Below are 15,641 nucleotides of genomic sequence, written 5' to 3' on the forward strand. Positions count from 1 at the left end.
TATTTATTTATTTCAGGTACTTATATAGCGCTGTCAGTTTACACAGCACTTTACATATATATTGTACATTCTCATCAGTCCCTAACCCTCAAGGGGTGTACAATCTAAGATCCCTAACTCACATTCATACATACACATACTAGGGTCATACTAGACAGGATCCAATTAACCTACCAGCATGTCTTTGGAGTGTGGGAGGAAACCGGAGTACCCGAAGGAAACCCACGCAGGCACAGGGAGAACATGCAAACTCCAGGCAGGTGGTGCCGTGGCTGGGATTCAAACCAGCGACCCTAGTACTGCCAGGCAGAAGTGCTAACCATTTAGCCACTGTGCTGTCCAGCAATTAGATACTCCAAGAAGAGGAGAGGGCTCCTTTCCTGGAGTAGTCAAATTTCCTAGCAAGTTCAAAGGCACATTGCAAGTTAACAGGAAAAAAAAAAATTATAGAAAGGAAAAACGTTACAAATAAGCATGAACATGCTTGGTTTTTCAATGCTTTACCTGCCATTTTGTTAAGCTGGGGACAGGTTCTTTTTTACAGTGCAATGTTCCATGCTGAGATACAAATCAACTAGATACACACAGGGCACTCTAATCCAATAACCATAAAGACTGGCATTCCGTCACAAGTTTCTACATTTCGGGTCAGTTATGGCCATTTCTCAAGCCAGGTCCCCATTATATGCAGAAAACATACCAAGATTTCAGTCAAGGTTAACCCTGCCCTCATCCTGACTTGGGCCCACCCAGTGATTGGGAAGTCCCACCAGACACTGCCTTCTTAGTAGAGTTGTCCACCCAAACCTGGCTTCTAATTGTGAGGACAGTCCCCTCAAAGCCCCCGGTCATCGTAATAAATGTCTTTATGAGTTAAGTGCATGAGCAGTAACCGGAGTAAAGGTGACAGTGTTATCCTGGGACATGGCCTGAGACACAGTCCCATAGAGACTGAGATCCAAGATGTGGGACTATACAACAGCAGAGATGGTGCTGCTACCTCAAAAGCCAACAGCAATCATCAGGATGGAATAGAGAAGAGTGTGCCTGGATGACCGCAGTACTATAGTGTTTTGGTATCCAATGTGAGAGTGACAATCCAGCACCACAGCTTCTCCAGAAATATAAAAATGTAGCTTTATTTCATACATCATATAATTACATAGTTAGTCTGGCTGAAAAAAGACAAAAGTCCATCCAGTTCAACCATTAAAAAAAAAAAGTTCTAATCCTACACCCTAAGAGGAAGAAATAAAAAAAACCCCAGCAAAGCATGATCCAATTTGCTCCTGCAGGGGAAAAAATTCCTTCCTGATCCCCGGAGAGGCAATCGGATATTCCCTGGATCAACTTTACCTATAAATGTTAGTATCCAGTTATATTCTGTGTATCCAAGAAAGAATCCAGGCCTTTTTTAAAGCAATCCACTGAGCTGGCCAGAACCAACTCTTGAGGGAGTCTATTCCACATTTTCACAGCTCTTACTGTGAAGAAACCTTTCCGTGTTTTGGAGATGAAATTTCTTTTCCTCCAGATGTAAAGAGTGCCCCCTTGTGTTCTGTGATGACCTCAGGGTGAATAACTCTACACCGAGTTCACTATATGCACCACTGATGTATTTATACATGTTGACCATATCCCCCTTAATCTCCTCTTCTCAAGAGAGAATACATTCAGTTCCTCTAATCTTTCCTCATAGCTGAGCTCCTCCATGCCTCTTATCAGTTTAGTTGCCCTTCTCTGTACTTTCTCCAGTTCCCCGATGTTCAGATAAAAGAAGAATCAGTACCAATGCATGATGTGGGATTGTGCTGGCAAATCCAGGACAGTTGGCATCTATGAGAGGATAGAAAACTTCTGATAAATGGGCTAGTCTGCAAGTAACACATACAATGACAGTATAAATTGTATAATAAAAGAAAAACCCTCTTTTGCACTGCCTGACTCTCCGTACTAAACGTGCGAGAGCTGCTTCTAGCACCGTAATGTGTCCTCACATCAACAAATATCAAAATAAAAAATAGTTCTGCGCTGTTCACACTTGGGCTGCTTTCACACCGAGGAGTTTTTCAAGCATTTTTTCATTAACAAAATGCGCCTGAAAAGCTCAAGAAAACTGCTTCCCTATGTATGTTTTATGTATGTATATCTATGTATGTTTTATGTATGTATATCTATGTATGTTTTATGTATGTATATCTATGTATGTTTTCACACTGAGACTTTGCGCTTGCGGTGTAAAAACAAAAATGCCTCTTCCCATTGAAAACAATAAAAAATGCCTGAAAAGCGCCTTAAAAATGCCTCTGAGAAGAGTTTTTGTTGCAATTTTTAAGTCACGTGTCCTTTTAAAAACGCTCCGTGCGGCAAAAACACCTATACATTTTTGCTGTGTTTTTGCAGCGGATCAGTGTGAAAGTAGCCTTAAAGTGGAGTTCCATCCAAAAGGGTAAGTTCTGCTTTAAGACCTCCTGCGCCCCTCCTCTACCTAACTTGGCATGTCATTTTGGAGGGGGGTGGGGGTTAGGAACCTAGTTTTGACAGGTACCCGCTCCCACTTCCGCTTGCCTAGGCGATCAGAGAGGAAATTCTCCTCCTGCCCCCCTCTCTGCAGTCTTCTGGGAGCTGTCATGTGACCATTCACAAAGCGCAGCATGACTCGCGCATGCGCAGTGGGCACCTGGCTGTGAATCTGAAAGCCGCACAGCCGTCTGCCCACAGTTAGGATGCTGGCGCCGGGAACCCAGAGGCTAGTGAAGAACTAGCCCGGGTGAGGATGGCGCTGGATCCTGGGACAGGTAGGTGTCCATTTATTAAAAGTCAGCAGCTATAAGATTTGTAGCTACTGACTTTTTTTACATTTTTTTTTTTTTTACAGACTGAACCTCCACTTTAAAAATTTTTTTTAACAGTAAATAACATACAGCCCTCCTAACACATGTATCAAAATGAAACCGTGCAAAACCAAAATACTAAGTGAAAAGGTATATAATCATATTTCTACATATATAGATAAAACATGATAAAGATAAATATGAATAAACAGCAAACAGACATGCTAACACCTGTATAACAATGGAATAGTAATGATGATGTAAATCATTCAAATGATCACTAAAGTAAAATTAAACTAAACACATATAAAAAAGGGAATAAAATACCAAAGAAATTTCAATAAATGCCCCGTTGCCCTGCTAGTACATACATAGAGCAACTTTATCATGTTTTATCTGTATATGCAGTATTCTGATATTATACCTCATCACTTAGTAGTTTTCTTACATGTCAATACATGTGTTAGGAGGGCTGTATGGTATTTACTGTTAAAGTGTAAATTGTATGCAGACAGATGAATAAGAGTTTCTATCAGAGACACAGACAATGAACAGGTACATTGGTGAAAATTGTATTCAGTCATTCCTGAAAAATGTCTCTGCAGTGGAGTTATGTTTTTAAATCTAATGTTTCTGTGCAGGTTGTGGACTAAATAATTCCCCTGTTGGACTGGCAGCTTACATTCTAGAGAAGTTCTCCACTTGGACAGATCCTGATTTCCGAGACCATGAGGATGGAGGCCTGGAGAGGTACATATGGAAAAGCCAATGTGGTGGGAGGGGCTAAGAGAAAACCGGGAGGCAGGAATTCACCCCGAATTGCATAACTCACCAATCTCTAGGCTGGTCCCTTTTTTTATTTAGGATTTCTTGGCCACAGCAAGCCTTGGCAGGATTGTGATAGCCGGTTCAGTGTGGCTTCATTCCATGTATAGCACACCGCAGTGACATAGTTGTCAGAGAATGAGACTCAGCATGTGGGGAGGGAGACAGGCCTCCAACATTCCCAAGAATTGTGAAGTTTCTGATGGAGGTTGCAGCACAGAAATGGAGAGGAAGTAGGAAACCGGGTGAGTATACTATCTATCCAATAGGGTGATGCGTTTTGAGGAGTTGCCTCTTCTTTAGGGCTCTGAGGAAGAGGCAAGTCCTCGAAACGCGTCAACCTATTGATTGTCTACACTCCCTATTGCAGACTGTTACTCAGCGCGTTGTTGACCCAGCTGTTCTTTTATGACATGCCTTGACTTTATTGTCCTTTGTGAGTACAACACCTACTTTTATTTCTTCTTAAACTTTTTTTATGGTAATGCCTTAGGCATGTGTGCCCTCTGTTTGTTCTTTCCTCATTCAGTATATTTGGATTTCCCCGGTCTATTGAGGGCAGCAAGGTGTGCATGTTCCAGGACATTCTTAATGTGGTTGTAGCCTTCATCGAGTCCATACCCAAGCGCAGGAGCATTTGTGTTTGCTGGTTCTGAGTATACTGTCTGTTCTATTGCAGGAGACTGTCAGTAGTATTTTTCAGCAACCGACAGGGTCTCTTTAGAGTAATGAAAGTGGTTGTAAACCACTGAACTGCAAAATGAACAAAGCATAGCCTTCTGTTCCTTCCTCTGCTATTTGCATGAATCACTTCTGACAGTTTACGCAGAAACCAAGGGATTCTGGGACAGCTCCACCCCATCTCCAGCACACAGCAGGTGATTGACAGTATCAGCTGTGCATGTTTCCCTATGAGACTGCGTAGGAGGGGAGGCGTGTCTATTCTCTGCACTCAGGATTCAGATTACACTCAGCTCCCTGCTTTGTGCTGTGGAGTGTGTGACATCAGATCCTGTCCCCTACCTTCTGAAACTCAGACAAGCTGTGTAAATTGTGTACTTTGAATTGATATAAAGGAGAAAGGGCTACAGATTTATTTATTAATTATAGGTACTTATATAGTGCCGTCAATTTACGCAGCACTTTACATATATATTGTACATTCACATCAGTCCCTAACCCTCAAGGGGCGTACAATCTAAAGTCCCTAACTTTCATTCTTACATACACATACTAGGGACAATTTAGACAGGAGCCAATCCACCTACCAGCATGTCTTTGGATAGACAGATACAACTTATGCAGGAGGATTTGTTTCATCTCTGTATCACCTGAGGCTGGTCACTTCACTGGGTAGATGTAAGGGTTTACAACCACTCAAACACCCCTCTAGATTTATACATGTTATCTAAACACGTAGGCAGCCATTATTGATTATTGCATATGCAGGCTCTCCTTCCTAAATGTGCTTTGGTGATTTCCGCATCTCATTGCAAGTCCACCAGATAGAATCTGTTCTAAACTGCGTGCAGCCACAATCATCACAGGTAATCGCTGCCTCTGCAGGCAATCGTGAAAATCTGGGGTCGCCCTCAGCCTATCGTGGCACTGTACAGGTCTGGTGGCTATCCACACACACGTCAGTCCCAGCCACAGGAATCGGTAGATTTTTGTTGCTGGGATTGGCAACATGGCTAGAAGCTTGTGTGAATACAGCTGTGTGTTGAATTTGCTATCGTTTGGACAGGATAGAAATTGCCTGACCCTTGCTACCTGTATGGCCTGCTCCAGGCTCTATGTCAGGAATGGATTCACCACTGATGGTGGGGATGGACTTGGTGCGAGACTGAAACCAGGTCGCGACCCCTGAGTGCACCCAACTGTGGTAGAGGGGTCCCGCCGAGGGTATGTGCCGGGGCGGGGGTTGAGCCTGCTGTGAAGAGGCTGACAAGTCCAGGTCCCGAGCGGGATGGATGGATGACAGTCAGGAATGAGCGTAGTCAGACTAGCCAGGTCGGTAATGGTGGAGGCAGGTAGGTACCAAACAGTAGACAGAGAGCAGCCGGGTCACGAGCCAAGGTTCAGCAATGGGAGGTTCAATAGTAATATAACAACAGGCAGGAGAGTAGTCAGGGACGAGCCGGGGGTCACAGCAGGAGAAGGTCAACACAAATCAGCACAAGCAGGATCGGCAACAGGAACACACTTCAGAACACGGGTGCAGGAACTAGACCTTGCGGCAACCTAGTCACCATCTCGCCAGTTTAAATAGTGCGCTCTGGTGCAATTGCCCCCGCCGCCGCCCAGGTCCTAGTGCCTGCACATTAGTGCACCTAGGCAATCTGTGTATGTGCAGACCTGTGCACCACTGCAAGACCCGCAGTCCCTGACATGCCCCCCCCCCCCCTACAGACAGCCTCCAGATGCCCAACCGACCCCTCCTAGACAGCTGCTTCTGAAAGAATTCCCGAACGAGTCTTCAGTGGTGAATCCATTCCTGACACTCTATAAACCCTGTGCAGGTCCATCCAGCCACTTTATACTGAAATATGTTACACCCAGTTCTGCTCAGTCTGACAATTTGAATTCATTCTTACTCACTGTTCTCCTGTGTTCCAGGAAATTCACTTTGGACGACCTTTTGACCAATCTCATGATTTATTGGCTGTCTGGCTCCATTGTCTCCTCCATGAGGTTCTACAAGGAAAATGTGGGAAAAGGAATTGGCCAGGCCAAACATGACAAGTATGTGATGGGTAGAGATGGCGGGAGAAAATGTATATATTGTCCCTATTTAAGCGAATCTAGCTCCATGTATCTTTTTACAGTAAGTGCAGCATGCTAAGTAGGTGAGTATGTAGGTGTGTAAGACTTCTGGGTATTTATTGCCACACATACTGTAGGTCACAGTGACAAGGGCTTCATCTATGTTTATATCCAGAAGGACAGAACCATCATTGTTCAGCATCATCCAATATCAGTGTCTATGTTCCGGACTAAGACGCTGGCTCCCAGTTATATAAATTCTGGTGCCTGTGAATGTCTTGGCTGTCTACACAATTGTCTGAGACAGATCAGCTCCTGCTGCAGCCTCTTACCTTGTGACTTCTGCTATGAAAGTACAAGCTGCAGTCTGCTCATTGAGGGTTGGGAAGGGGGCTGAGGAAATGCTTCGTCTTGCCTGCAGCAGGCTGGTAATGTTATTTCACCCTAGGCAGAGGAGTTCAATGACTGTTTTTTGTTTTGTTTTTTTAGATGAATATATTTTAGTTCTATATTGTGACATATCAGGAATTTATTCATGCAGAGATTAAGTTCCCTTTAAATGGCACAGGGCCCTTCCACACTCTGCTGGCTGGAGGTATACTTTTTGTTCAATATACTAACCTGAAATTCAGGTTTGGTCAAGCTTTGTCTCTCCCTATGCTGAGGAACTAGGAACAGTAGACTGGCATACCCCCAAATTTCTGATATCGGAAAGGCTGATGCATTGTCGTACAAAGTTTGTAGGCAAAGGGCACACCCCTTCCATGTCCTCGTTACACCAACTATGAAGCATTACGCCAAAAAAAATTATTAGTTATGCTGACAAGTACTTTTTCCCACCACAACCTTTCATTTATTGTGGCATTTCAAAATCACAAATGCAAAAAGCTGAAGGTAGATATAACAGACACAAATGAATGCAGATCTATAATCAATCTTCATTGAATGTATTATTTAAATGTAAGCTGTGATGGTCTCAGAATTTGACTTGGCATCAGCCTCCTACAGTCCTGTACAGCAGGATTGAGTGTGAGAGGAAGAAGCAGTACAAGGAGCTAATAGATTTGTGTGCTGACAAGGAGAATGCTGATAGGAGGAGAGAACAGAGTGAGCGAGAGATGAGCTCATCACTGCTGCTTCTCATTTCACTGTCCAATCACAGACTGGGGGCAGGTCCAGGATACCCTGGGCTCACAGGAAGTATGCCAAATAATGATGGCTTGCAGACTGAGGGCATCTGTGAAGGAAATCTCTGGACTGAAGCTGAGTGTTGCAAGAAAAGTTATTTTTGTTTGTGTTTTAATGGGCTAATCATTTTTATCTTGTTACTTTTTTTTTTTTTTTTTTTACTAAAGTTCTGCTGTAAAGATGAAAGGATAAATATGGAAATGAACTTTCTAGGCTCAAAAACTCAGTACACGAAAAGATAAAATCGAAAAGGGCAGGTCCCCCCAGGCCAAACACAAGGAGAGCAATCTCCAGAGGCCAGGTATGGGGGTGCAAAAACTGGGCTTAGGGCGGGCGAAGGACCCATGAGGTTCCTCAAAAACTAATACTTTCCACGTGTTGAATCACAGGGCTACAAGCTAAGAATAATAAACCAGGAAAGGCCTTGTAATATAGTAGATGGATAGGCCCATTAGGGCTAATATGTATATAGTCCCTCACCGGGGAACAGAGAGTAAACAGCCCTGAAAACAATCCAAGGATCTTGTCCTCCGTAAGAGGTAGAAAGGCCTGTAGGCCAGTAATTGACAGTATGCACGACTCGCGAGAACATCTTTGAAGGGCGCTTGGGCCGCGGCCATGGGCTAACTGTGCAATGATATTATACAAGATACATTTTAGAGGTGATATGATGTCAATAAAGAAACATTGATTTTATCTTTTCATGTACTGAGTTTTTGAGCCTAGAAAGTCCATTTCCATATTTTTCCTTTCAAAATTCTACAGTATACAGGGACGTGGCACTTTGTTACTAACCTGGTTTTGACCTCCTACCACCCGAGGGTCACCCCAACTTTCCAATATACTACTGCTTTAAAGATGGTTGAAAGGAGCTAGGGGCTGGGAGTATGTGCTGGGAAGCTAACCCTTTGTCTACCAAGGTAAATTTTAAAAACTCCTGGTATTCAAGGGGTTAAAGCAAGCTCACAGCTGCTGCTACAGCCATGATCCTGGTGCAGATTTGTTCAGAGCCAACTATGGGCTTTAAGGTAAAAGTGATCCGGAGGCTCTAGAACACTTTTAAGAGGCTCTGAAGGTGTGGCCATCGACGACCTAAAATTAATTTACATTAAAGCTGGTCATGGATGGAATCTTGGCCAGTTCAGCAGGGACCAGCCGAGATTCGATCAATCTATGGGCAGGCTGGTTGTACTGAAGTCCATCCATCAATCGACCTCAGACCTGTTAGATTTTTTTCATGCGATTACTGCCAGCAGCTAAAGCCGCCAGCAGCGATCATTACGGTGTTCTGCTGGCAGGGAAGGCTCCCTTGCTCTGTGAAAGGTTGTTCCCGATCAACACTGACTGTGTTAATGGGGGAAGCGAGCAATTTTCTTTCCTTCCACCTATTGTGGAAGATAAGAAAGTTGCATATTCTAAGGGCTTTACAGGTGTGCCCACCGAGTGTGCAGTATGAACTCTATGTAACTTCTGCTATCCTGTTCCACAACCGGAACAAACCTGAGTCGAACAGAATGGCTCTCAGCCATTCATAGGCAACTTTGTATTCTCTGAATCAATACAAAGCTTCCTCTGATCGGCAGAGGCCGAGATCATGACATCAACCACCTGCCTTTCTGCCTCAACCACTCAGAGGAAAATTTGTATTCATTAAGAGAATACAAAGCTGCCTATGAATTGCTGAGAGCTGCTCAGACCCACTCAGGTTTGTTCCGGGTGTGGGACAAGATGTTTTCATTTCACAGCTCGAACAAAATGCTGTATACTGTATGTATCTGAGGCTGCATACAGTTTATAGGACATGCCCAGCAGGCGCACCTGTTACTGTAGGAAATTGTTTGGGCCAGCTTGACCTAAACAAAGTATTTCAAGTGGCAGTAAATCTGGAGATCAGCTATAATTATAAATTGGTAACCTATAAAAGCTCTAAAAGCATCACCTATGAAAAATTTTTGGTATCGTAGTTTATTGTGATTTCATGGGCAGTTTTATGGCTTGACATGTTTGGTATCTATTTAATCAATAATGTAATGCCATCTTTTCTATTATATGAAAAAATGGGTTTTAGTGTAACTTTTTTGAAAATTGCATTTGATAAACAGCTGCTCATATATCAAGAACTGTAAAAAATGGCACCATTTTATTCTTTAGGGTCTCTGCTTTCAGGAAATATATATATTTGTCTGGGGGTTTAAAATGATTTTCAGTAAAAATTGCAGGTTTTAACAAGTGCAAAAAATTGTAAAAAATGCCCTGGTAGAAAAGTGGTTATTGCTGCAACTTGTAGTTCTTTGACAAGTGAAGTGCACAAGGCTATCCGTTGTAAAATTGTCTCCATAACTCGTAAGCTCTTTTCATAAGACAGATTGTGGCTTTTCACAGTTCACTGAATGCCTCCTGTCTTTCTTTCTCTCTCTTCTACTAATGTCTTGCAGAGTCCCCGTCAAGGTCCCCACAGGCATCGCCTTGTTCCCCAACGAGCTGTTGCTTTGTCCTCTCCTGTGGGCCAAACAGAAGTACGTCAACATCATCTCTTTTAATCACATGCCCCGAGGGGGCCACTTTGCTGCCTTTGAAGAGCCAGAAATTCTGGCAAAAGATATCCAACAATTTGTAGCAAAAATGGAACAAAAATAACTGTGTCCTAAATAATGCAATAGAGGAAACAGAGTGCAAGGAGGACCTGTATTATTTGAAGAACCATTACTTTCATATTGTCGAGTGCTTTTTTTTTTTTTTTTTTTTTTTTAAGAAATTATAGTGAAAATGTTATAGTCCTTATCCTGCAGTAGGTTGTGTTTTGTACCAATATATAACATTTCTAGAATCTGCTTGCTATTTCTTGGTAATATATGTATATACATCAGAGGTTTATTTCTTGGGGGGGGTTTTTTCTGTTTTTGTAATTGAAGAACTTTAATAAATGTTTAAAGTACATTAAACATAATCACTGAAATCGCATATGTTTTATTGTGTGAATATCATTTCAATAGTTGTTTTCAATTTTTTTTTTAGATCTACAGCTTCCATTAAAGTAATACTTGGTGATCCTGCCATGAAGTGCTTTGTTCAGGCACTTCTGCTACAGGGTGATAGCGCACTGTCTCAGTTGTGCTTCTGTGTTGTCACGCTGTCACACGTACCCCTGTAGCCATGCTGACACATATTTTGCTGACCTGGTTTACTGTTGTCATTATAAGAAAGCAGTGCAGGGACATAGAGCTGATGCTGGAGTGAGTTCATGTAGTCAGGAGGTGTCAGCAGGAGATCAGCACTGAGAGGCAACAAAGGATAAATACAGTGAAAACGGTATTTTATGAAAAAAGGCAATTATTTATGATGGTGCTTTAGCATACTAAATACCATCCAGCTAAGGTTTAGATCTATTTAACCTGTTGCCACCTATGTAACACATTTGTTCAGTGGCAAAAGGGTGGGTATTAATGATCATTCCAACACTTTTACTCTGACAGAGAGAGAATCCAAGGAAATAACCAAACTTCAAGTCATCCTTGAAAAGTAAGGCTGTGCTATTATTATAACGTATTATTTATTATTATAATAAATAATAATAATTATAACTTAGGAACATTGGTTCAGATTACAAATACCTAGGCGTAATTTGGTTCAAGTTAAAGTGGTTCTAAAGGCTCAAGGATTGTCACCTTCATGCATATCCTATGCATGAAAGTACAAAACCTTCTTTTGTGCAGTGCTCCCCCCAGCCTCTCCCCCCCCCCCCAATCCTTACCTGAGCCCCCTCCGATCCAGAGATTTTCAAAATGTTATATATCAGTGTCACAAAATATACATCATAAATCAAACTGAATACAATGTGTATAGAAATAAAGTAGCTCCGGCCGATATATTTCGTCCTCAATAGACGCGACCCTAAGAAGATGTCTTTTGATAATGAAATGCATTGACTGGAGATACGGACTGACGTCATCGCGTTCTCAGAGTTGGAGTATTGATGCTTGCTTTTGTGTATCTACATGTACATGTTGTTTTTAACTAATGTGAGTACAGTTGTAATAAATAAATAAATTATTTTTGAGGATTTTTACGCTGTGGAGAGGCTCTCTTCCTTTTTTTTTGCCTCACATGATAACCTCATAAGGGGAGGATCTGCTGCTGTTTATTAGTGGTACTTCTATATGCTATCGGGGTTGCTGTACGAGTATTTCCATGATTGGAGGATAACTCATAAATCACTCCTTGACCATTTCCATTTGGTTAACACAAGCTGGTAAGCGAACATTCCATAACCACTTGTGGGTGAAGGTGTTGGTCACTGACACTTCATATCAAATTGGAGGAATTGCATTCTTTCACATTGCTGCACTGGTGAATAGTGGATGGGATGTTCTCTCTTCTTCGCATGGACGACTTCTTGCTATATAAGGACTTTATTTATATACACATTGTATTCAGTTTGATTTGTGATGTGTATATATATTTTTATGAAACTGATATATAATTCTGTGGCGCAACACATTTATATTTACACAGTTTGAAAAAGGGATATCCTTTTTTTTTTTCTGTGTTTTGCTGCTTGTTTTATATTACTTGTAGGGGGGGTACGGCTGCTCGGCTATTTATTTATATTTGATTTTCACAATAGCCTTAGCCGTATGGGGACTTTTGGATGAGACAGCGGCGGGAACCCATTGGCTCTCACTGCTGTCAACCACAGTCAGTGAACCAATGAGGAGAGAGCAAGGGGGTTCTTATAGATGGCTCGGGAGTAAACAGGCAGCAGTGCCCCCAGGGCAAGCAGCTTTCACTGGGGGCACTGGCCGAGGGGGAGGTGCCAGAAGCGCTGGCGGGGGACCCGAAAAGAAGAGGATCGGGACAGCTATGTGTAAAACTACTACACAGAGCAGGTAAGTATAACATGTTTGTTATTGTATAAAAAAAAAAATGAAGCTTTAGTTTCACTTTAATGACTTTTAGGCCTCATGCACGCAGGATGCTTTAAAAACGCTGCTCCTGCTGGCAGCAGCGTTTTGACTGAAAAAACACCGGAAGCTTGTAAAAATGCCTTAACGAAGGTGTTTAGGCACGTTTGCAAGTGTCAAGCACTTGGACTTTAATTAATTTAATTGGCCAGAATAATAATTATTCTGGCCATTCAAATGAATTAACACTCAAGTGCTAAACATGCCTAGCATTAACATGCATTCAGGCGTGTTCACACTCATCAAGTGGTTTTTCTGCCAAAACGCTGCTGCTGCTGGACGCAGTGGTAGTGGGTTTTTACAGCTCCTAAAAGGCCCTGCCACTAAAAACTTCAAAAAGTCTCTGTGTGCATGGACACATAGGATACCATGGAGGGGCGTTTGGAAGCTGTAAAAAAAAAAAAACCAAATCCAACACCCCTAAAAGTGGCTGCAATTCCCTGTGTGCATGGGGCCTTGGAGGTGTCATATGGCTGTTGTGATTTTTTTTAAAAGTGAGCGTACCTAATAACTACGTGGCAGCCATTCCTGCAGTCACTGTGTAACTGTTATTTAATAAACTGCAAACACTGACAGAATTTTGTCTATACTGGGGTTTCTACCAGTACATATCACTTCTCCTAACGCAAACATTCACAGTAGGATATCTGAAGAAAAAGGACTTTATTTGCTTATATGGCAATTCAGAGTATGTGATCAGTTTATGGTTTGAGGACACTTAGAGTGAATCTTCAGGCAGTCAGCAGGCATAAATGATGCCCTTTCCCCCCAGCATACACACACGCAAGGATATAATGCTTGTTTAAACTAGGGGAGCCCTCACTGAGTATACTACTTACTCCTCAGGCACCCACAGGCTTCTTCCCTGCTAGATGACCAGTCCCCCCGAAACCACTGCTCTTGCCGCTTGTGTGGCCTCACCTACACCATCTTGTACAATGTAGAAGGCATGTGCGTTCATTCTATGTGATGAGGTTGCTGAAGTGTAAGGTACGTATCGGGCGGACTGACCATTTGGAAATTCGGGCACTGCCCGAGGGCCCGGGGTCAGTAGGGGGCCCCATGAGATGCCCCTGGTACCTTTTTCATAGGCTTTTTTGAGTTTGGGCAAGGACACAGGGGCCCCATGATCCCCTATTGCCCGGGGGCCCCATGAGTTGTCAGTCTGCCCCTGGTACGTATTACTCTCTAGTACAATCTAGTATTACTCTCTAGTACAATCCTGGACTAAATGAGCATTATATTTTGTATAAGCGTGTGTGTATATGTATGTTGGGCGAACAGATGGAGTTAAAGCCCAGTGTTGGGATTTAAGGTCACGGACTTTCGTGCATTTAATGGAAGGGAACTACTAACATAGACATACAAAGCCATTCATAACGCTGCCCCAAACTACCTCACCGACCTGATACCCAAATACCACCCAACCCGTACTCTTCGCTTCTCACAAGACCTCCTACTTTCTAGCTCCCTGGTCTCCACCACCCACGCCCGACTGCAGGACTTCTCCAGGACTTCCCCCATCCTCTGGAACTCACTACCCCAATCCATCAGACTGTCACCTACCCTCCTCACCTTTAGGCGCACCCTGAAAACCCATCTCTTCAGGGAAGCCTACCCCGCCCTCACCTAACAGCCGACCTCCTCCACTCCTCCTACCACTCCATCCCCCACAGCCACTTCCTCCTGTACCACTATCTCCTCCCTCCTAGATTGTAAGCTCGAAAGAGCAGGGCCCTTGACCCCCTCGTGTTTTGTTTTGTTACTGTATTGTCTCATGTTCTGTCCCCCACTATAATGTACGGTGCTGAGCAATCCTTTTAGCGCTATATAAATACTGTATAATAATAATAATGTATGGATAGATTCTGCCCATATAGGCTGCTTTGATTACAGAGGAACTTGTGCCATCTAGTGTCTGTTCAGAACCACAATCATCACTTGGATATGTCAACCTGCAAATATTAGAAGGGTTGAAATCCAGCCCATAAAGTGTATAAAAATGTTGGCATGTGCTGCAGATCACTCGTGACTATTTACATTATATCACATATGGACACTTGGAAAAAAAACAATCTTGTATTAGGCATACTGGGATTGATCTACTAAAGGCAAATTGCATGCTAAATCTGTACTTTGCCAGTGAAGTTGCACTCATTTTCCCCAGAGTTTGGTAAATTTGGTAAATCTCTTCTGATTTCCATCATCCAATCATGTGCATGCTTTTTTAAAATTTTCCTAGAACCTGGTTGGATAGTCTAGGGAAGCTTTACCACATTGACATTTACTAAGAAAAAGTGCAACTCTTTTTGTCTTTAGTAAATCCACTTCATTGTAAAACGTTTTAAATTGTACAGAAAATCATTCCCTTCCCCAAAAGCTTCCCAATGGAAGCCTTTACTGAACGAAATATGGAGGCTACTATGCCAGTCTACATCTGAAAATGCTAAATGCATGGCCAATGCTGGGGCATTCCCCGTGCTTGGCCTTTGGCATCAGTACTGCCAAACACTGGCCTGGAACAACCGAGAATGTCAGAGTAAAGTCTGGCAGCCCTGCCTGACAACACACAGCCTTTTCATAAAAAAAAAATTCTGGCCACCTCTGGGTCCTACTGTACATGTGCGCTGTTTTCGCTCTTTGAATGGCTGGAACGGTACTCATCTGAATGGCTGGGGGCCGCCATGAATATGGTCCAGCCATACCTACAAGGGTTGTGTTGCACCACGTAGAGTCGCACAGACAATAAAACGTCAGGAGCAGGTCTAAAGATATGTATTTTGGTAGGTGGCTACCTCTCTGCAGGGTGAGGAACATTCTAGCTTCACTAGAAGTAAAGTTGTGCTTTAAGCATGAATAATACATGGTGCTAATACTAATGTTCGAAGGTTAATGCACAGCAGAATGTTTCCTTCATGTAATAACCATCTAAGGGAAAACCCAAAGTTAATTATAAACAGAGTATATTTCCCCTTTAATGTAATCATTGACCTGGTCTCCAGCTTGGCAATGTCCCAGCCTGCAAACGTCTAAACATGTGCAGAACGATGATTAAATTCTGAATTTT

At 42.8% G+C, this 15,641-nt stretch overlaps 1 protein-coding gene across 2 annotated transcripts in view; it reads left to right on the forward strand.

The window, feature by feature from the left end:
- Positions 1–10,574, forward strand: part of EPHX1 (epoxide hydrolase 1) — an 87,035-nt gene extending 76,461 nt beyond the window's left edge. For both annotated transcript variants that reach the window (XM_089685080.1, XM_089685081.1), the window contains exons 7-9: positions 3,476–3,584; positions 6,279–6,404; positions 10,049–10,574. In XM_089685080.1, coding sequence (XP_089541206.1) covers positions 3,476–3,584; positions 6,279–6,404; positions 10,049–10,250 — 437 coding nt within the window. In that variant the 3' untranslated portion in view covers positions 10,251–10,574. The remainder of the gene's footprint in view (positions 1–3,475; positions 3,585–6,278; positions 6,405–10,048) is intronic.
- The last annotated feature ends 5,067 nt before the right edge of the window (positions 10,575–15,641 follow it).

The sequence above is a fragment of the Staurois parvus genome, unplaced genomic scaffold, assembly GCF_062004578.1.
Source record: "Staurois parvus isolate SC_StPar_1 unplaced genomic scaffold, SC_StPar_1.0 ptg000362l, whole genome shotgun sequence".
In the NCBI taxonomy this organism is placed as follows: domain Eukaryota; kingdom Metazoa; phylum Chordata; class Amphibia; order Anura; family Ranidae; genus Staurois; species Staurois parvus.